This window comes from Tupaia chinensis, unplaced genomic scaffold (genome assembly GCF_000334495.1).
Source record: "Tupaia chinensis unplaced genomic scaffold, TupChi_1.0 Scaffold000115_1, whole genome shotgun sequence".
Taxonomy (NCBI): Eukaryota; Metazoa; Chordata; class Mammalia; order Scandentia; family Tupaiidae; genus Tupaia; species Tupaia belangeri.
In genome coordinates this window covers 6,075,344-6,096,512 of record NW_006159579.1, presented here as the reverse complement: position 1 = coordinate 6,096,512, position 21,169 = coordinate 6,075,344, and the positions used below count along the sequence as shown (strand labels likewise).

Here is a 21,169-nt window from a genome sequence, read left to right as displayed (position 1 = left end):
TTACTGGCTTTATATAAGGAATGACAAAGAGAAAAGGTCAAAGTTCTGAGTTTGCATAATTTAAAAAGTTATATTATTTCCAGTGATACTGACATAAAGCAGCAACTGTGGGCAAACAGAAAAGTGTGGCTGGGCATGGAATGTTTCATGATGGCAGCACTCTTGAGAGTACCCTTAAAGATTGGAAACTAAAAAATACCGTTTGTGGAGTTGCCAACAGAAACAAGACAGCTGAAAGGAAACAAGCCATCCATGCAGATAACTATCAGCTAGGTGATGCAGAAGCATCCCAGGTCTCTGCTCATCCTGAGCACATACCCAATCCTCCCACCAATCGTACTGCTGTAGGAACTCTCCACCTAGGCTAGAGTGCAGCAAACTAATTTCTGTAGTTTTCTGAAGAGTTCCCAGTAAAAATGGCCTTCCACTTCCTTTTCACATCACAATCCACCCGCAGCCTGCCAGTCAGAATAACAGGCACACATGCATGGACCTGGCATATACAGGAAGACCTTGGGACATGATCCCAAGAACTTCACATGTGGCTTCTGCATCACAGAGCATTGCATTATTGCTGCACCACCAAAGCTGGCCTCTATGACACTTTTAAGGTACTCAATCCCACACATGCTCTTCTCTCTGAACTTCTATTACTTCTAGTACTCATTGTCTACATAAGCACAAGCTTCAGAGGTTGTTTTCACATTTTTCCAATTTCTCCCCCCCCCCTCTTTTTTTTTGGAGAGATTTTTACTACAGGACGTGTGTACTCACCAGAGAGACAGAGAGAGACAGAGACAGAAAGTGAGAAATCACTACCCCCCAAACCCCCCCCCGGGGGGGGGGGGGGTGGCCACACTGCGATCCCTTCTCCTCCATTATCCTCTCAGGATTTTTGGGCGTGAACACACACATAACCAACCTGAGTTTTAAGCTGCCAGGTCCAGGACTTGAACCACGGTCGACTACATGGGAGTCCAGCAACATAACCATTATGCCCATCTGCTGGTCCCATTCCAATTTTCTATTAGACAAACCTCCACAAAGTCAGAGCCCAGCATTAGCACAATGAGAAGACTTAACTACAGCTAGCACCCTCTAAAAATATACTGAATGACAGGCCCATGAGGAGCAGAAACAAATCCAACTTTACTGTGCACACCCTGTAAGCAACAGCCATGAATTTACAAAAGCTGCTGGGACACTTCAAATTGATTTGCCTACTACTTTACTAAGACGACCAAGATAAGCCAACCCAGACTTGCTTCCTGCTTTTCTGTTTTTGTATTTTTCGGGATCTTCATCCACACTTATCCTTCCATAAGCCCTATCTTTCCATCTATATCCCAACTCCACCTAATCACCTCCACTTAACTGTTCCCTTTAGTCCATAAATCTGCCTACACTGCCTTCTTTCCTTTTTCCACTCTCCTCACTTACAAGCCAAACAACAAACTCTCTCAACTTTCTCAGCTAATCTTTCAAGGTAAGACACTCTTCATATCTATTTATTTGCTATCAAAATACTTGAAATGGCAACCTTAGTGCCACATAATCAGGTTGACAGCTCAAATTTTACCCATCCTCTCAGAGTCACTTCCCCAGGAATGTTAGTTTGACTTCCCCTTGTCTGGAAGTACTCATTTCCTCTTTCTAACTCTCCAGCATTTTATGTTATCTCTTTTCCTGGAGCACTTACTTTGTACCTAATATTACAACTTATTTGTTCATATCTTCTTTACTGGACAAGATGGTGGTGGTGGTTGTAACTAGATCTATTACCTATTACCAGCTCTTAAGAGAGATCTCATATATCATGGCTAATTGATATGCTGGCTCTAATATATAATATAAATGAAGTAGCAGAGACTATAGACAACTAAGCTAGAAACAGCATGACCACAGATGACCCTCATATCTGGATTCAGCCATCAACAAGAGGGAGTGGAGTAAGTCTCTCCAAGATTCTTTCCAGCTCTAATGTGATATGATTTGAATTATATACAGATAACCAGTATAGAAAAGTAGGGACCCAAACTCTTAGCCTTGTGTTCTAATTTCTTTTAGTCCGAAATAGATTTTTGTTTCTTTTTCTTTCTTTATTTTTTTAAAGGGTATTTCTTTTCCAGTTTATTTCTGGAAAAAAGGTATCCTCAAGGAGTTGAGTCACTTAATGCTGAGCAACCAGAGAGGAGATAGAATGACATGGATCAGTGCTAGCCCCACCTAACTTCTAGGCACAATCCCTGCACAGTTGTTTCCATACCATGTTAGGGTGGCTTCAGCAGCATCCTTTACCCTCATAGACGCAGGGTTTGGCTCCTTATCTCCTTTGTACTTGACCTCTTGCTCACTGTTCTTGGACTTACTTCCTGAGATACCCAGTTCCACAATCTCCAGTACTTCCTTAAGGCAGTCCTAGAAGCACGAAAGGCAGATTTTTCTAACACATCTTTCTTATGAGAAGCAAGGAAATCCATCAAAATGTTAACAGTGTGGCCAGCAGTTGGCATGAGAGTTGAGGTACTGGAATCCCAATTGCAATTCGAGTTCTGGACCAAGTGGCTTGCTTTCTCACTTTCTTTATCTTTCTGTTTCTCTCTGGTCTAATTAAATAATGATAATAAATAAAATAAAATAAAATAAATTCTTCAAAAAATAATGCTAACAGTGGTTGTGTTTTGGGGTTCTAGTTTCTTTGTAGTAATTCTCCTTTCTTCTTCCTTTTCTTTCTTTTTTCTCTCTCTCTTTCTTTCTTTCTTTCTTTCTTTCTTTCTTTTTGTCAGAGGGTGTGTATGATCACTAGAGAGAGAGAAGAAGCAACCTCCAGGAGAGCCTGGTCAAAACGACAATCCTTTTTTATTACATTTCTCCATCTCATCAGAATTTGGGCACCTAAGCACAGAGCCTGGCATGTTTTTCAGGCCACCACGGCTAGATTCGAATCACAGTTGGCCATGTGGGATGTAGCTGTTACCTGCAGTATTTAACTGCTGCACTGCCAGCCCTCTGATTTTCTCTAATAGACATGTATTTACTTCACAGTGATATAATAAACTTTACACCCCTTCAAACTTCTCCTTAAAGAATAAAATTTGAGTATTTAAAGAGATAATAAGTAAAGAACCTTCCCCCCTTGGAGGACAGTAATGCTGTAATCCGTTTTCCTCCATTATCCCTTCCTTTTGGGATTTTGGACATACATGCACACATGTCTGGTATGTTTTTCAGGACACTGGGTCTGGGATGCAAACCATGCAGCTGGCCTTATAGGATCTAGCTGCCTTTACCACAGCACTGGCTAACCCCACATACTGTCAATTCTTTATAATGCCAACCTACTTATAAGGAAGGTACTATGTGGAATAATGGCAAGGAAAGAAGACCAGAAAAGTAGAGAAACACGTAAAGTAAAATTTCTTAATTAAAAGCAAGCTTTATAGGCAAGCTGTGCTGTATGTTTGCAGCTTAGTAGTAACTGCCCTTCTTGGTATGGTGATGGGTGCTTTGCCCACAAGCTATCTCAAGGCTACCATCCTTTCAAAAAACAATAGTCTTGGTAGTTGAGATAAACTACTCAAGGTTCTATCTTTCAAAAGAATTTCTTTGTGGATTAATTTGCTACCAAATACAAGACTATTCTACTGAAATCTAATAAATACATCTAGTTTAAAGTATATAATATGATATTGAAATTTAGATATTCTCTTTTTAAAAGACATTTTTCCCGATATGCATTTTTGTTTACACTTAATGTTGTAAGGTTAAACTCACCTTTTCATCAAGCATATCAGGATGCTCCGTCAGCCAGACACAGAGACATTGAAAAGCTGCCACTATCATGGAGTGCAGATCCCGGGAGTGAAGAGGAGCAGGCCGACTACACTGGTACACAATGTAGCTGCACACAGAACTGATGGCTCGCTTCCGGTCTCCTGAGTCAACCATCACCTTCACCTGAACATAGCCATTGAAGAACAGAAATGTTTAGCCAGGACCACTGAACCGATTTCAAAGCATTTGCACTGAAGTGCAGCCCACTGAGAAAGTGATACACCACAAAGGCCTTATTTTTCTTATTATTTGTATATAGAAACTGAGCATTTCAGATGTACTATCATACTTTACAAAACAGTGGTATTTTTCAAATCCTTAAAGAGAATTTCACTTTCACATAATTTTGAAGCCCTAGATGCCAAACCAGTTGAGTGTGTATCAGTGCCAGAGGGCAAGAGAATAACTGGCAATGTGATACTCATACACTTTGAACCTCCCTAACCCACTTCAGCGATGCTCTATGCTCTCTGTGGCTGCTCTGGGGTATAACTGCCACAGAGTAAGCTGCACATACTTAACATGATCTGATCAGTTTTGACAAAAGTACACATCTGTGAATTATCACCACAATCAAAACAGTGAACACACCCCACACCCTCCAAAATCTCCTCATGCAGCTTTTTAATTCTTCCTCCCATTTTTCTTTGCTCCCCCCTCCCTAAGCAACTGTTGATCTGCTATCAGTAAAGATAAAATTGTATTTTCTAAAGCTGTTAAAATAAAATAATACATTATGCACTTTGGGAGCAGAGAGTCTGGGTTCTTTCACTCAGCATAATTATTTTCAGATTTATCTACATTTTTATGTGGGTCGAGTATTCTTTCCTTTTTATTGCTGAGTCGTATTCCATTTCATAATATACCACAATTTGTTATCTCGTCATCTGCTGGTGGATATGTGGGTTGTTTCCAGATTCTGGATATTACAAATAAAGTTTCACATACAAGTCTTTGTAAAGATAAATGCTCTTCTTTTTTTGAGAGAGAAGAGAGGTGCATGTGCTTGCCAGATAAAGACAAAAAGATAGAAAGTGAAAAATCACTCCGTGGGGGGATGGCCACCCTGCAATCCTTTCTACTCCATTATCCTCTCAGGATTTGGGGCATGCATGCACACACACACAGTGTGAGTTTCAAGCCTCCATATCTGGGACTCAGACTCAAACCATGGTCAGCTATGTGGGAGTCCAGCGACATAATCATGACACAATCTGCTGGTCCCTATATGTTCTATAATTTTCTGGGACCCAATAACTAATGCTATTGCCATCTCTCTACCTTCTTTAGTAAAAGGTCGGTTCAAATCTTGTTTACTTTTCATTTGTCTTTTATTATTTATTTATTTATTGAGAGGTTTTTGCTATAGGGCACATGCGCTCACCAGAAAGACAGAGACAGAGAGACGGAAAGCAAGAAATCCCCCCCCGGAAGGGATGGCCATGCCGCAATCCCTTCTCCTCCATTTTCCTCTCGGGATTTTGGGGCCGCACGCACAGGCACCCGGCGTGAGTTTAAGCCACTGGGTCTAGGACTCGAACTGCGGTCAACTACGTGGGAGTCCAGCGACATAGCCATTATGCTAAACTGCTGGTCCCATTTGTCTTTTATTATTAAAGGTCTCTTATGATTGCTGCTCTGTCTTTTTTTTTTTTTGGAGAGATTTTCACTGTAGGGCACGTGCGCTCGCCAGACAGAGAGAGACATAGAGACAGAAAGCGAGAAATCACCCCCCAGGGGGGATGGTCACGCCGCAATCCCTTCTCCTCCATTCTCCTCTCGGGATCTTGGGCACGCACGCACACGCGCCCGGCGTGAGTTTTAAGCCACCGGGTCCGGGACACGAACCACGGTAGACTACGTGGGAGTTCAGCGACATAGCCATTACGCTAACTGCTGGTTCCCTGCTGCTCTGTCTTTTAAAAAGACTATTAAAGGTCTTTACAAAGCAACATCCAGACTCCTGATGCAGCTGCCAAGGAGAACCTGCTATGCAGTAGGGACTGATTAGAGCGGCAGGTGGGTCTGGCTTTCTGACATCTAACCAAGATGGGTAGTATCTCATCTTTAGGGTCCACAACGCTCACGTGGTCAGGCAGGGGTTTCTTTAGGCCACGCTCACCACTTGGAACCAGATGGCACAATCTTCACTTTGATGTCCAGAGTACCATTTGAGCAGCATTCAGTGAACAGTGGCATCAGCACAATCATTAACAGGGTCTCCACTGTGAATCACCAGACCACTCACATAGTTCATAGATTCAGTTCTATGACCTTAGAGTTTCCCTGACACCATGACCTTGTCATCTTTGCCTTACTAACTCTTCACAATGAACTGCAGTACATTCCAGTAGGCTCTCTGCACAGTGAGCCCTCCTAAAACTTGTTTGTTTTTTTTATAAGGAGAGTTTTGCTATAGAGCACATAGGCTCGCCAGAGAGACACAGAAAAACAGAGAAACAGAAAGCGAGAAATCACCCCCTAGGGGGGATGACCACACCCCTATCCCTTCTTCTCCATTCTCCTCTCAGGATCTTGGGCATGCATGCACACCTGTGCAGTGTGAATTAAAGCTGCCAGGTCCAGGACTCGAACCACAACCAACTATGTGAGATTCCAGCGATGTAACTATTTAGCCATCTGCTGGTCCCCCTCCTAAAAGTTTTGATAGAGAGACTGTCTGAACAATGAATGGCACACAGACCTCTTATAGGCCACCTATTCAGCACAGAGCTCTACCTGCCTTCAAGAAAATTAAACCTCTTTTGAATACATAGGTCAGTTCATGAACCTGCTGGTCTTTCTTATGGAGAACATTCTGCACCATGGACTCTAAGGTAATGATTTCTGTTCCGGCTGATTTAATTCAGAACTTAACGCCAGAGTACCCATCTTCAGCAAGCTCTGAGTAACAAATGAATTCAGTTCAGCTTTGAAAATGCCATCAAAGACAAACTTCCTCTTCTTAGAAGTCTGTACTACCATTCTGCTGCCATGAACCAGCAAAAAAATGGAATAGAACAAAATTTAAAAGGATATTAGAGTTTTGAGAGCTCTTTATGTAATCTGGGTACAAGTCTTCCCTCAAATACATGTTTTATAAAGATTTTCTTCCTGTCTATGATTTGTCTTATAATTCTCTTAACAGTGTTTTCTTGAAAACAAACAAAAAACAGTGGTTTTTATTTATTTTTTTTTTAGAGGCTTTTGCTAGAGGGTACATGTGCTCACCAGAAAGACAGAGACAGAAAGCAAAAAATCACTCCCCAATAGGGATGGCCATGCCACAATCCCTTCTTCTCCATTCTCCTCTTGGAATCTTGGAGATGCACGCACACACATCCTGTGTGAGTTTAAGCCACCGGGTCTGGGACTTGAACTGTGATCAACTACGTGGGAGCCCAGCGACATAGCCTTTACACCAACTGCGGTCCCCAAAAGAGCAGTTTTTAAATGCTGGTGAAACCAGCTTTGTCACTTTGTTTTTCTATGGTATACTACCTAAGGAATTTACATATAACTTAAGGTTACAATAATTTTCTCCTAAGTTTCCTTCTTGAAGTTTTAGAAATTAGGTTTCACATTTAGGTGTACAGTCCATTTTAAGTTAATTTTTGTACACAGTATAAGGTCTGAATCAAAGCTTTTAATTTGTTGTTTTATTTTTCTTTTCTTATAAGAATATCCAATTGTGGGACCAGCAGATGGTGAAATGGTTATATCACTGGACTTCCACAGAGTTCAACGCCGTTCAAGTCTTGGACCCAGCAGCTTAAAACTCACACAGAGCACATGTGCATGTGCGCTCAAAATCCCACGAGAAGAATGGACGAAAAGGGATAGCAGCACAGTCATCCCCACTGGGAGGGTGATTTCTCACTTTCTGTCTCTCTCTTTCTCTCTGTCTCTCTGGTGAGTACACATGCCCTATAGCTAAAATAATCTCTCTTTAAAAAGAAAAAAAAAAGAATATCCAATTGCTCCAGCACCAATGGTTGAAAAGACCATCCTTTCTCCTCTGAATTACCTTTGTACCTCTGTCAAAAATCAGATGGCGATACATGCATGGATCTACTCTATTTTAGATCAGTTGTTCAACATATTTCAACACCAAATTGTTTTGTTTACTTGGTTTTATAGTTAAGATGTTAAATTGAACATATGTTAATCATTCATGATATGGTAGGCAGATCCAGATCAGCAATCCATCAAGAACTGGTTAATCCTTACGACTGAGAGTATACTAAAGATCACAGGAAATACTACATTGCTCTCCAAGGCAGTGTGGTGGTCCTGTATGTCTCACAAATAGCTGTTCTTCCTTTCACCAGTTATTACCCCTCACAAAGCTATTGTGTCTGCGGCAGGGGTTTCTGAGCTAAGTTGTTAGTAGTGGTGAGCATGTCTAGGTTTTCTTGCCTATTTTGACTCTCATGTCTTAAGAATGTCATTGTAGCCTTTCATCACCTGTTCTCAAATAAAAGGAGGACTTAAACTGTATCATCCTAGACATCACTATCTCATGTGTATGTATCACCTTTGGTTCAGTTTTATATATTCCATTTGATCCTTATAATAACAGGTGCCATATATAAGATAATCCTGTCCTCTTTACTAATAAGAAGTACTTAAATGTTGGTGAGGATGCAAAGAAACTGTAATTCTATTACAGTGCTGTATGTAAAATGATTCAGCCTCTGTAGAAAACACTTCAGCAGTTCCTCAGAAAGTTAAACTTAAATTACCATATAACCCAGCATTTCCACTCTTAAGTATATACCCCAAAGAATTGAAAACTGGTATTCTAACAAATACATGTGTACACACTTTCATAGCAACAATAATGATAATAGCCTCCAGCTGGAAACAGCTCAAATGTCAATCAACTGATACATGGACAACTATAGTATACAGCCACTCCTCACTTAACTACCTATCAATTTAATTTTTTTTTTTGAGAGAGACTTTTGTCATTGGGCACATGTACTCATCGGAGAGACAGAGACGGAAAGCAAGAAATTACCTCCCAGGAGGAACGGCTATCCTGCAATCTCTTTCCTCCATTATCCTCTCGGGATTTGGGGCATACACGCCCAGCATGAGTTTCTAAGCCGCCGGATCCAGGGCTTAAACCATGGTCAACTATGTGGAAGTCCAGCAGCATAACTATTACACCATCTGCTGGTTACTACTTATTTAAAATGCTTGGCCTTTTGACCAATTCTCCAGTACAGAGAATCCCCTTTCTCAGTCTATGTGAATCTTAGGAATCCCCTTTCTCAGTCTTTATCTTGTTCCTGCAATTGGTTAGTAAGCACGATACGAAGCATTCACAATCCTTCGAGACTACTTATTTCATTTATAAATTTGTACTTTAATGTGTACCCACAGCAATACTGAGAATAAATAAAAAAGATTACATCAGATTTATATTATTGTGTTGTGGTGTGTCTTATTGTTTTCTAATGCTTAATGTATGCCTTTTATATGGACGGGATTACATTATTCTCATGTGGTGTTATGTGATACCTATTGAAAAAGATACATACCCCATGGCGCCACAACACACAAGACGTCTGCCATTAAATTCCTTGATTATGGACCAATTAGCTAATTGATCAATTTACTTAACAACTTAGTCGTACAAACAGAATTCAGTCACTAAGTGAGGAGTGTCTGTATATACACAATGGAATATTATTCAGTCATAAAGGGAATAAAATCATGATACTGTATATAAGATGAATGAAAAAAAAACGCAAAGTATGAAAAGTCAGGCATAAAATATCATATATTGTATATCATTCTTTGTGAAATGTCCAGAATTAGAAGATCTATTGAGACAAAATGCAGACCGGTGGTTGTCAGAGCCTGGGACAACTGCTTAATGGGTATGGATTTCCTTCTGGGGCGATGAAGATGTTTAGAACTAGAGTGGTAGTTGTATAATACTGTGAAGTATATAACAGTCATCAAATTGTTTACTTTAAAATGGTTAATCTTATTTTATGTGAATTTCATCTCAAAAAAAAATTTAGAGAAGCACAAATGGTCATCCTCTAAAATTCCATAGAACTGAAATAACAGCTATGGAAAATATTTTTAAGTATAGCCAATTTTCACTTATCTCTGCTAAAGGAAGATGGTAAAGTTATAGACAATCCCAAAAGGCATATTTAGGATAAACATTCTACAACAGCAATAGGTATTCTATTATAACGTGCAAATGAATTTATTTATTTATTTATTTATTTAGGAGAGGTTTTCATTATAGGGCACATGTGCTCGCCAGACAGACAGAGACAGACAGAGAGACAGAAAGCGAGAAATCACCCCCCAGGGGGATGGTCACGCCACAATCCCTTCGCCTCCATTCTCCTCTTGGGATCTTGGGCACGCACACACACGCGCCCAGCGTGAGTTTTAAGCCACCAGGTCCGGGATGTGAACCGCGGTCGACTACGTGGGAGTCCAGCGACATAGCCATTATGCTAACTGCTGGTTCCCTGAATTTATTTTTGAAATATTTTCAGTAGTCTAATAGCAAAAATATCATTCATACTCTTTTTTATTTATTTATTTTTTTAAAGAGAGATTTTTTGCTACAGGGCACGTGCACGTGCCAGAGAGGCAGAGAAAGACAAAGACAGAAAGTGAGAAATCAACCCCCAGGAAGGCTGGCCACATTGCAAGCCCTCCTCCTCCATTCTCCTCTCAGGATTTTGGAAATGCACACAGTTGTACCTGGTGTGAATTTTAAGTCACCGGGTCTGGGACACGCACTCCAGCAACATAACCATCTGCGGACCCCTCATTCATACTCTTTAAATATATTTTTACAAAGTAAAGTTCACTTTGTATAACTTCACCACTTGGAGGCTCCACTTTGCATTTTGGATACGAGTATGATTGCACTGCAGTACCTAGACCATGGGGTCAGGAGATACAGAACAAAGAGTCATGACCCACAGCTGCTAGAGTTAAATAAAAGACCCTTCCTCACCTTTGCCAGGCCAGAGAGGAGCTCGAGAGCTGCCAGTGATATGCTCATGTCTTGTCGCCATTGGGAGTTGAGCCTTTGGGTGACGAGATGAATGCTGCGAATCAGGAGCCCAGCAGCTGAATCTGTATTAAGAGCTAGGATATAACCCCCAATGCCACATCCCACAGGGAGGGAAAACAACTAAGCATTAGTAACAAGAAGCACAGCATTCCACCAGGCACAGACCACAGCAGCCACAGTGAGCATGACGGGCACCCACACAGTGCTATGCTCCCCGCCCCACTGGCCTGAGCGCCTAGCCCAAATGAACAAGGCACATGGCACACACGCTGGACCAGAGCAACTCCTAGCTCCCACATACTTTCACACAGACAACCATGGGATTTGGCAGTTTCAGTATAATTCTTATAACAATATAAATCTTAAGATTTCTAAGTAAACAACTGAAAAGGTTATCGATTATTTCCTTGAAATTGCATAAAGGAAAGAATTCAAATTTTAGTCTCTCAGATGCTGGGAATTACCCTAAAGCATCTGTTGAAATCATCTGCAGGGTTTAAACTATTGTTGACATTCACATGCAATACCTTTTCAAATACATTTACACTCTCTAAGACTACTTTCATATACTTGATAAAAATTAAATAGCCAAGCCACTGTGCTTTTATCTGGTTTCCAATTCTACATACAAAGGTAGTTTATTTACTACTAAGCTAATAGTAAATTAGGAAAAGTTAAATTAGAACAAATTAAACTGAATTTATAAAGGAAGCTTTAGGGACATTATACCTGTCGATCCTATCAGAAAGAGGGCAGTGACAACAGAAAAAGGAATGATCATTAAAGAGAGACATTCATGCAACACTAACACAAATCTGGATTTCTTAGTAAAAAATATTTTACAACATTACAAGCAGAGCTCACCAACACCAGTTCAAAATGCTGAACAAACAATAATCACTTCAAACATTTATATTAGAACACATGCAGTAATGCGAAAATGTCTTTAGCTTAAAGCACTTTACAAAACACAAAAAATAACTTAAAATCTATATACATAAAACAAATGCAATAATTTAAATAATTTCTTTATAAATGCAATATTTAAATGTGTCAAATATTTGCATGATTTTCTGTATCTGACATGCTCAAGGACACTTATTGCAAACTTAAACCACAGAAACATGCCTCATGAACTCATGAATGTAGCTCATGAACTCTCCAGATGATTAAAAACTGAAGTCACATCTGAAGATCTAGATATTCTAATATGGTCGGATAAACACTCATAAATTCAATACACTGTTAGTATAAATGTATAAAAACATAAAAGTACCCACAAACTCACAGAACCCATAAAATAACTGCCCAAGGTAAAGGATACCACTGAATAGAATGCTTTGCTGACAAATGTTTTATTTGGCAGAGCAGAAAATAAAAATGCTTCCTTACTCTTGTTTAAAGTTTGTGACTGATGAATCTAATAAGATGTAGTAGAGTACACAGGTTTTAACATGAAGACAGACTCTCCTCTGGGTTCCCATCTAATACATACTCCATAATCTCCTATACCCCATTGCAGTAACTGATTTAATAGACAGTTCTGCCATTTGACTATGAGCTCCAAGGCACAGCCCATGTCTTATTGAACTTTATCATCAGCACATGGTAACAGAATCCAGAAATATTTCCTGACCACCTATTATTAATACAATAATTTATAAAATCTAATAAACTACCCAAAAACTAACTACTAAAACCAGCTGAGGCTGACAGGTGGCATAGTGGTTGGGATGCTAGATTCCCACACGACTGACCATGGTTCAAATCTCAGAACTGGCTCCTTACTTTCTCACTTTCTCTCTGGTTAAATTAGTAATAATAATAGTAATAATACTGAGCATAATTAAATACAAAATTCTTTTTAAAAAACTATATAGCTAAATTTAAAAGATTTGTCTTAGCTACTCAGACTAATAGTCTATTACACTTAAGTATATTAAAATATGAGTATTAAAATTTTGATTCTTAATTTTCTTGTTTTATAAATCTGAGCATTAAAGTTATTCTATAAACCTCTGAACTTCAAAAAAACAAACATGGCTTACCATAATCCCTTAAGAGAGCTTGAGCAGGTCTCTCACTATCGGGAGTTGTGGGCTCCGTGCTTCCACCACTTGCTGAACTAATACCACTATTAGTGCGACTGTGACTCTTCAGGTTATTTTCTCCACCACCCTAACCAAATGAAAAGAAATCAAATTTGTGAGAGTTACGTAGTTTACAAGTATAGAGGTCAGTCATTAAAAACCATGCTGGGGAGAAGCCCGTGGCATGGTGGTTAAGGTGGCTAGATCCCACATGGCTACAGTGTGGTTTGAGTCCCATGTATGTCCCAAATCCGTCAAGAAGGGAGAAATAGAGAAGGGACTGCAGTGTGGCCACTATCCATGGTGGCTGCTTTCTCACTTTCTATCTCTTTTTCTTTCTCTCTTTGGTAAAACATGCAACCTCTGGCAAAATAGAAAAATGAAACAAAAAAATACCATGTTGGTAAAAAGGAATGAACCAACTAAATAGCAAAAACTGATATACAGATAAAACCTGACAAGGAATTAAAACTGCTGTGGTACTTTTGCACAGATACCATCTATAGGAAGGCATGAATGGTTTGACTACCACATGTTCTCGAAGTTGCAAACTTAAACCATAGAAACATGCCTCTTAAACTCAAGAACATGGCTCATGAACTCTATGATTAAAAACCAAAGTCACAGGACCAGCAGATGGTATAATGGTTGCATCACTGGACTCACATAGTCGACTGGGGTTGGAGTCCCAGACCTGGTGGCTTAAAAATTATGCCAGGCGCATGTGCATGCATGCCCAAAATTCTCAGAGGAGAATGGAGGAGAAGGGATTGTGGCATGGCCATCCCCCTGGGGGATTTCTTGTTTTCTGTCTCTCCAGTGAGCACATGCAGCCTAAAGAAAAAAATCTCTCTAAAAAACAAAATGAAACTAAAGTCACAGCTAAAGATCTAGATATCAATCTAATCTAGTTGGACAAATGTTCACAAATTCAATACACTATTAGTATATGTGTACAGAAACATAAAAATACCCATGGCTTACAAGGGGCAAGCCCAGGACCTTTTTTATCTTCACTAGACTATGACTGAGTGAAAATACCCTAGTGTCTCCTAAGCAAAATTTCAGAACAGAAATACAATTAAAAAACAGGGCCAGAATTAGGGAGGCTGGATCCCATATGGCTGACCACATGGTTTCAGTCACAGAGCCAGCAGCTTGAAAAACACACAGATGTGTGTCTATGCAGGTTCAAAATCCCAAGAGGAGAATGGAGAAGGGATTGCAGTATAGTCATCCCCCTGGGGGTTGATTTTTATCTCTCTCTCTCTCTGTTAAGCACACACACCCTTATAGCAAAAACTAAAATAATTAAAAAATTAAAAAGCAAACAAAAAAATACAAAGCAGCAAATGAAAACAACTTTCACGTATAGCTATAAAACACAAACATGATAATACTATGTATAGTATAAAGAAAATACATGTATAGGGGCTAATAAATCTATGTGTTAAAAATTTATCTATTTTTTTCCCCCGTATGAACACATGATTCATTATACCTAGATCTGTAGATGTCCCAGTCATCAACTAGGATAAGAATGTAATTCCCTTGGGCCAGCAGGTGGCGTGGGACTTTTAAAGGCACTGGATTCTCACATGAGCAACAAGTCCTGACCTGGCAGTTTGCTTTCTCCCTTTCCCTTTCTCTCTCTCTGCCTCTCTCTGATCAAATTAAAGAAATAATAATAACAAATGGAATTAAATAAATAATTTTTAAATAATGTAATTTCCTTAATATTTTGATCACACATCTTACATCCACCCAGCTCTCCCCAGTATACCCTATTAACTCTCCCACTCTCCAGCATCTACTCCACATATCTTGAAGATAGAAACAGGGAGCACTAAAGGTCTCTGGGAAGCTTCTTAATTTAGAAGCATTGGTGCTTTGAGGGACCTACAGACTTCAGTATACAGCAATTATCAAAAGAAAGAAATGATGAGGAGCCAGCAGGTGGCATGATGGTTGGAAGGAAATAAACTTCAAAATACATAATACTTTAAAACTGGATTCGCCTGAGTCCATGAGCTGAATTTACAAGCACGATTCCTTTAAAAATCACAATGACAAACATTTTAGAATACAATTTACATAAAATCAGAAGTTGACATACTCTGGCAGATCACATGTTATGCTTCTTACCATCTCCATTTGGCAACCAATGGCTTCTAAAAGTGCTGAATCTTGAACAATATTTAACATTGCCCCTGCAAGAGCAAAAAGAAAACTATCTGAAATATTCAAGAACATTAAATAGCTAAATATCTCTATGGTGTTGAAAGGTGGGGCCTTTAAGGAGGTAAATGAGACTGGATGACATGCTCAAGGCAGGGCCCTCATGATGATCTCCATGTAGCTTTATAAATATCTCACATGATTCGAGGCCAGTCAATGGCTTGCTGGTTAAGGCGCTAGAATCCCACATGGTTGACTGTGGTTCTAGTTCTGGACCTGAGGGCTTGAAACTCATGCTGAGTGTGTGCCCAAAATCCTGAGAAGAAAATGAACAAGGGATGGCAGTGTGGCCCTTCCCACTGGGGGGTGGTTTCTCACTTTCTCTCTCTGTAGCTCTGGTGAGTACACATACCCTATAGCAAAAATTTCTCGTTAGATTAAAAGCAAACGAACAAACAAACAAAAAAACTCACAAGATTAAAACCAGGGACCAGCAGTTAGCGTAATGGTTATGTCGCTGAACTCCCACGTAGTTGACTGTGGTTCGAGTCCCAGACCCGGTGGCTTAAACTCACACCAGGCGCATGTGCGTGCCTGCCCAAGATCCCAAGAGGAGAACGGAGGAAAAGGGATTGCAGCGTGGCCATCCCCACCCCCCCAGGGGGGGATTTCTTGCTTTCTATCTCTCTGTCTCTCTGTCTTTCTGGCGCGAGCACGCACACGCCCAATAGCAAAAAAACTCTCAAAAAAAAAAAGATTAAAGCCATTGATTAGAATATTCTGGCTGTGCATTTCTGAACATTTCATAAAATTATCAATAAATCTGTTGACTGGTCAGAAAAAATACTCTTTACAAATTCCCTAATTCTGATTTACCCCCAAAAGTTTTTTTTTTTTTTTTAAAGGGATTTTTGCTATAGGGTACATATGCTCATCAGAGAGGCAGAGACAGACAGAGACAGAAAGTGACAAATCAATCTCCCCAAGGGGATGGCGATGCTGCAATACTTCTCCATTCTCCTCTCAGGATTTTGAGGACACACGTACATGCACCCAACGTGTTTTAAGCTGCCAGGGTCAGGATCTGAACTGCAGTCAACTACATGGAATTCAGCAATGTAACCATTACATCGTCTGTTGGTCCTACCCCCAAAGTTTTAAAATCACATTTTTCTAAAAAAATTTGAATGTCAAACTTTGATTTACATAAAAACATGTCTGTTACACCAGATATTTTTAAATTGATATAAATTGGTAGGAAAGGTAAAATGTAAGCATGCTTATCTCAAGGGTAATATGAATTAAGGAAAATATTATGGAATAATTTCAAAACCAGGTTCTCATCTTTTAGAAATAAAACAAGTATCACAGAATAAAAATCATAGCTTGGGCCAGCCCCATGGCCTAGTGATTACAGGAGACAGATCCTGCGTGGCTGGCCACAGGTCGAATATTGGCCCCAGCAGCTTGCAAAACATGCCAGGTGCCTATGCATGTGTACCCCAAATCCTGAGAAAAGTAGAGGAAAAGAAACTAACTACAGCATGATCACCCCTCACTAGGATGTGTTTTTGCCCTCTACCTCTCTATTTTTCTTTTCTTTTTAAAAAAAATAACTTACTTATTTAATTCCATTTGTTACTATTACTTTTTTCTTTTTAATTTAACCAGAGAAAGAGAGAGAAAGGGAAAGGGAGAAAATAAGTCTCCAGATCTGGGACTCAAACTGTGGTCAGCCATGTGGGAATCCAGTGCCTTTAGTCACCACGCCACCTGCCAGTCCTATCTCTCTATTTTTTTGATAAGCACACATTCCTTGGGCAATTTAAAAACAACAACAAAACTTTCTACCTATACTGCTTTTTAAGATGATTAAAGCCACACTGTTTGGGGCTTGCCCTGCCTGCACACATTGGAGGCAAAGCATATTTATTTCTTATCAAGAAACCCATAGCCCTGGAAAAAGTAGGACAGAAATGAGATCATAAGCCTGCTACAATGCTTTTCCTCCACTGGGGAAGCGCTCTTACCCACCATGGATAAAAAAAGAAACAGCTTTGACAGTCTATGGCAAGAGTGATACTTGGTTCAGTGGGGGCCCATTAGGTGATAAAGCCTGCTTTTCTGAAAGCTACCATTGTTAACAGTGGTGATTTCAATATCCAAGCTTGAACTTCAGTGGTGCTGAGATGCAGAAATAACAAATGAAAATCCCATGCTTTCTAATACAGTAAATTGCTATTTATCCAACTTGATTATTGGATTGGGAAGAAAATGAGGTCCCTCTGTTCAGCAGAGTTTCTTTGAAGAAGTTTAAGAAAGGTAAGACTGTCCTTAGTGCTAACATTATTGGCCAATCAACAAATACTTTGATATATCTCAGCCAGGGGAATCAAATATTTAAACACAGTAAAATACTTTCGGGTACAGTGTTGTGAAAAAAAACATAAAATAAGATCATCTTTAGCAGGGTCTAAAGAGAGAGGGAAGGTCTAAGAAGATGATGAAGAAAAAGTCAAGCAAAAATCCAAGGAAAGAACATTATAGCAGGAAAAAAAGAAAGTAAGGATCTGAAGCTATGTGCTCGGTATCAACAAATGGGAGAAAAAAGGCCAGTATGAATGAAACATAGAGAACTAAGAGAAAAGTACAAATAAACAAAAGATAGGCAGAGGTGTCCTGGTGAATGTAGTATCAATAGATCAGGGTAAGTGTTATGGGTTTTATATTTTTTAAATAATTGTTTAATTTCACCTATTCATCCATTTATTTTAATTTGACCAGAGCGAGACAGAGAGAGAGAGGGAAAGTGAGAAAGCAAGCCACTAGGTCCAGGACTTGAACCGTGGTGAGCCATGTGGGAGTGTCCAGCGCCTTAACCACCATGCCACCCGCTGGTCCCATATGGGTTTTATTTTGACTGAAATGGGAAGCAGTGGCATGGAGACCTATCTTATCCTTCAGAACGCTCTCATTTTAATAATCATGGCCTTCTTATCCTAGGTGGTCTCATCAAACCCTGTGGTTTTAAATATCATATCTATGCTGAATTGGCCTGCCATGGTGCAACAGGTGGGAGAGGACCACTGAGTAATGCTGGAGCCATACGGGAGGCCCTGGGGTAGGCTCCTGAGTCAATCTGAGCACAGTGGACCTGCAAGCTCTTTAATCCTTGCTGGGTAGAGGGTAGGGGAAGGACTGTGGTGTTCAGAGTGCCTATCTCTCTGTGTCTCTCATGAAAGAAAAAGACTTTTAGGGGCTGGCAGGTGGTGTGGTGGTGTGGTGCTTGGGGGTACTGGACACCCACATGGCCGACTGCAGTTCAAGTCCCAGACCTGACAGCTTGTTTTCTCTCTCTCTCTCTCTCTCTCTCTCTCTCATTCTGTCCTTTTCTGGTCATATTTAAATAAATAAATAGTTAAATAAAACAATTCTTTTTTTAAAAAAGTTAAAAAAAGAAAAAAGATGGGACCAGCAGTTGGCAATGGCTATGTCACTGGATTCCCATGTAGTCGACCGTGGTTCAAGTCCTGGACCCGTGGCTTAAACTTACAGCGGGAACACGTGTGTGCGTGCCCAAGATGTAGAGAGGAGAATGGAGGATAAGGGATTGCGGCGTGGCTATCAACCCGGGGGGGTGGGGGTGGGGTAATTTCTCACTTTCTCTCTGCCTCTCTCTGTCTTTCTGGTGAGCACATGTGCCCTATAGCAAGAACCTCTCAAAAACAAAAACAAAACAAAACAAAAAACTCATGCCGGGCACATGTGTGTGTGTGTGCCCAAAAATCTCAAGAGGAAACTGGAGGAGAAGGGACTATAGTATGGCCATCCCCCCTGGAGGGTGGTTTCTCATTTTCTGTCTGTCTGTCTGTCTGTCTGTCTCTCTCTCTCTCTCTCTCTCTCTGTCTCTCCAGTGAGCACACATGCCCTATAGCAAAAATCTCTCTTAAAAAAACAAAAAAAAGTAAATGAAATGAAAGGACAAATGATAGATGAGAAAAGATCAATGGTACTAAAGAGGACAAGAAACTGAGATGGGGGTGCAGCAGGTTGTGTAGTGGTTAAGGCCTTGGGCTCTCACGTGGCTAACCACAATCTGAGTCCCAGACCTGGTGGCTTGAAAAATTACATTGGGCACAGGACCAGCAGTTAGTGTAATGGCTATGTCGCTGGACTCCCATGTAGTTGACCGTGGTTCGTGTCCCGGACCCGGTGGCTTAAAACCCACGCCAGGCGCGTGTGCGTGCATGCCCAAGATCCCGAGAGGAGAATGGAGGAAAAGGGATTGCAGCGTGGCCATCCCCCCTGGGGGGGTGATTTCTCGCTTTCTATCTCTCTGTCTCTCTCTGTCTGTCTGGCGAGCGCACACACCCTATAGCAAAAACCTCTCAAAAAAAAAAAAATCACTGGGGGAACATGGGGACCTATTCCAAAGGAGAAGGGATTGCGGCGTGGCCATCCACCCTGAGGGGTGATTTCTCGCTTTCTATCTCTCTGTTTCTCTCTGTCCGTCTGGCCAGCACATGCGCTCTATAGCAAAAACCTCTAAAAAAAAAAAACAGAAAAAAAAAAAAAAAAAAAGAAACTGAGATGGATCTTGGCTGAAAGTGACCAAAGTATGTATTTAGCCATAATGGGGTGATAGTATTAGAATGAACTAAATGAGACCAATTATTAGGGCAGCCCACTCAAAATGTTTCTGACAGGCCCAAGATACCATCTGCTTCTAAAGCTCAACAAGTCATGAGAGTAATCATTACTGCACTGGACTAAACATTTACAGATTAATTTATTTTGACAACTCCATGCATGGTGAGCAGTATCCTTATCCCCTGAATTACAGAAGTTCTGTTTCAAGTCAAATGTATGTGCAATTGCGAAGTACGCAGTTTAAGTGACTAAATTCTTTCCTTAAATTTTTCTCCTTTTCCCATTTCTAAGTTTCTAGAATTTTGTAAACAATAGTATGAAAGAAGATATATTATACCTATGTTTTTTCAAATAGTTTCAAAATGAAAAGACTTATTCTTCCTGATCTGTTCCATCTACTCCCTGCATAACACACTATACTTCCTGAGCACTCCAACCACTACTGCCATTAATTCCTTGGCCATGTCATTTTCTCTCCTGGAATGAACTCCTAACCATTTCTGCTTATGTAAATCCTGCCCTTCAAGTTCTAATTTGACTCCCACTTCTCTCTACAAAGTCTTCTCTGCCCATTTCATTTCTTCTCTCTTAACTCTGAAGACACTCAACATGATGTGCAACAGCACTGTCATTTACTATTTGACTACTCTGTAAGAGTATCCCAATCTCTGCAATGAGACTTGCTCAAGGATAGAACCATGCCATTTATTTCTTTAGTATTTTCTCCAGAGTAACTGCACCTAGGACCATGCCCTTGTCTTTGATGAAAAGCTAGAGGTATAATAACACATGGTTGTAGTAATTAGGTTGGGAAATGACGAGAAGTTAAAATAAGGCAATGGCAAAGAAGGTTCCACATGGCTCCTGCGAACTAGGTATTGCAGGGCACATGAGAAATGAAGATTTTCTACTGATAATTCAGCCTCCAGCAAACAAGTTAGCGGGTTAAAATATTCCTCAATATCTACCAAATCTGCTGCACCAGTGATTACAACAGAACGGCAAAGAGATTCTAGATCACCTCTGTCTGCTTGTTCCTGAACATTCAGACTGAACTTCAAGAATTTGAAAGAAACACACCATCCATCAGATGACAAGAAATCACCACCGGATCACAAGAAATATGGGAAAACAAGAAAATACCTCTTCTCCAAGGGAAAAGAGTAACTCTTCTTCATCCACAAGCAGTTCAGTGAAAATCATGGAAATGTCTGATAAATAATTTAGAGCATTCATAATGTTGAAGCTAACAGAGATGGAAGAGAAGAGAGATAATGAACTTCTAAAGAGAAAGGAGAAAGAAGTTGATGAGTTCCAGGAGATGAGGAAATTCTTGCAAGATCTAAAAGAGGAA

At 40.2% G+C, this 21,169-nt stretch overlaps 1 protein-coding gene across 2 annotated transcripts in view; it reads right to left on the bottom strand.

The window, feature by feature from the left end:
* Positions 1–21,169, bottom strand: part of RALGAPB (Ral GTPase activating protein non-catalytic subunit beta) — a 111,022-nt gene that overhangs the window by 33,057 nt on the left and 56,796 nt on the right. Inside the window, exons 14-18 of one of the 2 annotated variants that reach the window (XM_006144130.2) lie at positions 15,133–15,197; positions 12,946–13,075; positions 10,838–10,971; positions 3,775–3,957; positions 2,267–2,418 (exon numbers count right to left, since the gene is read on the bottom strand). In XM_006144130.2, the coding sequence (XP_006144192.1) occupies positions 2,267–2,418; positions 3,775–3,957; positions 10,838–10,971; positions 12,946–13,075; positions 15,133–15,197 (664 nt within the window). The remainder of the gene's footprint in view (positions 1–2,266; positions 2,419–3,774; positions 3,958–10,837; positions 10,972–12,945; positions 13,076–15,132; positions 15,198–21,169) is intronic. The other variant, XM_014586154.1, reaches the window with a different exon arrangement.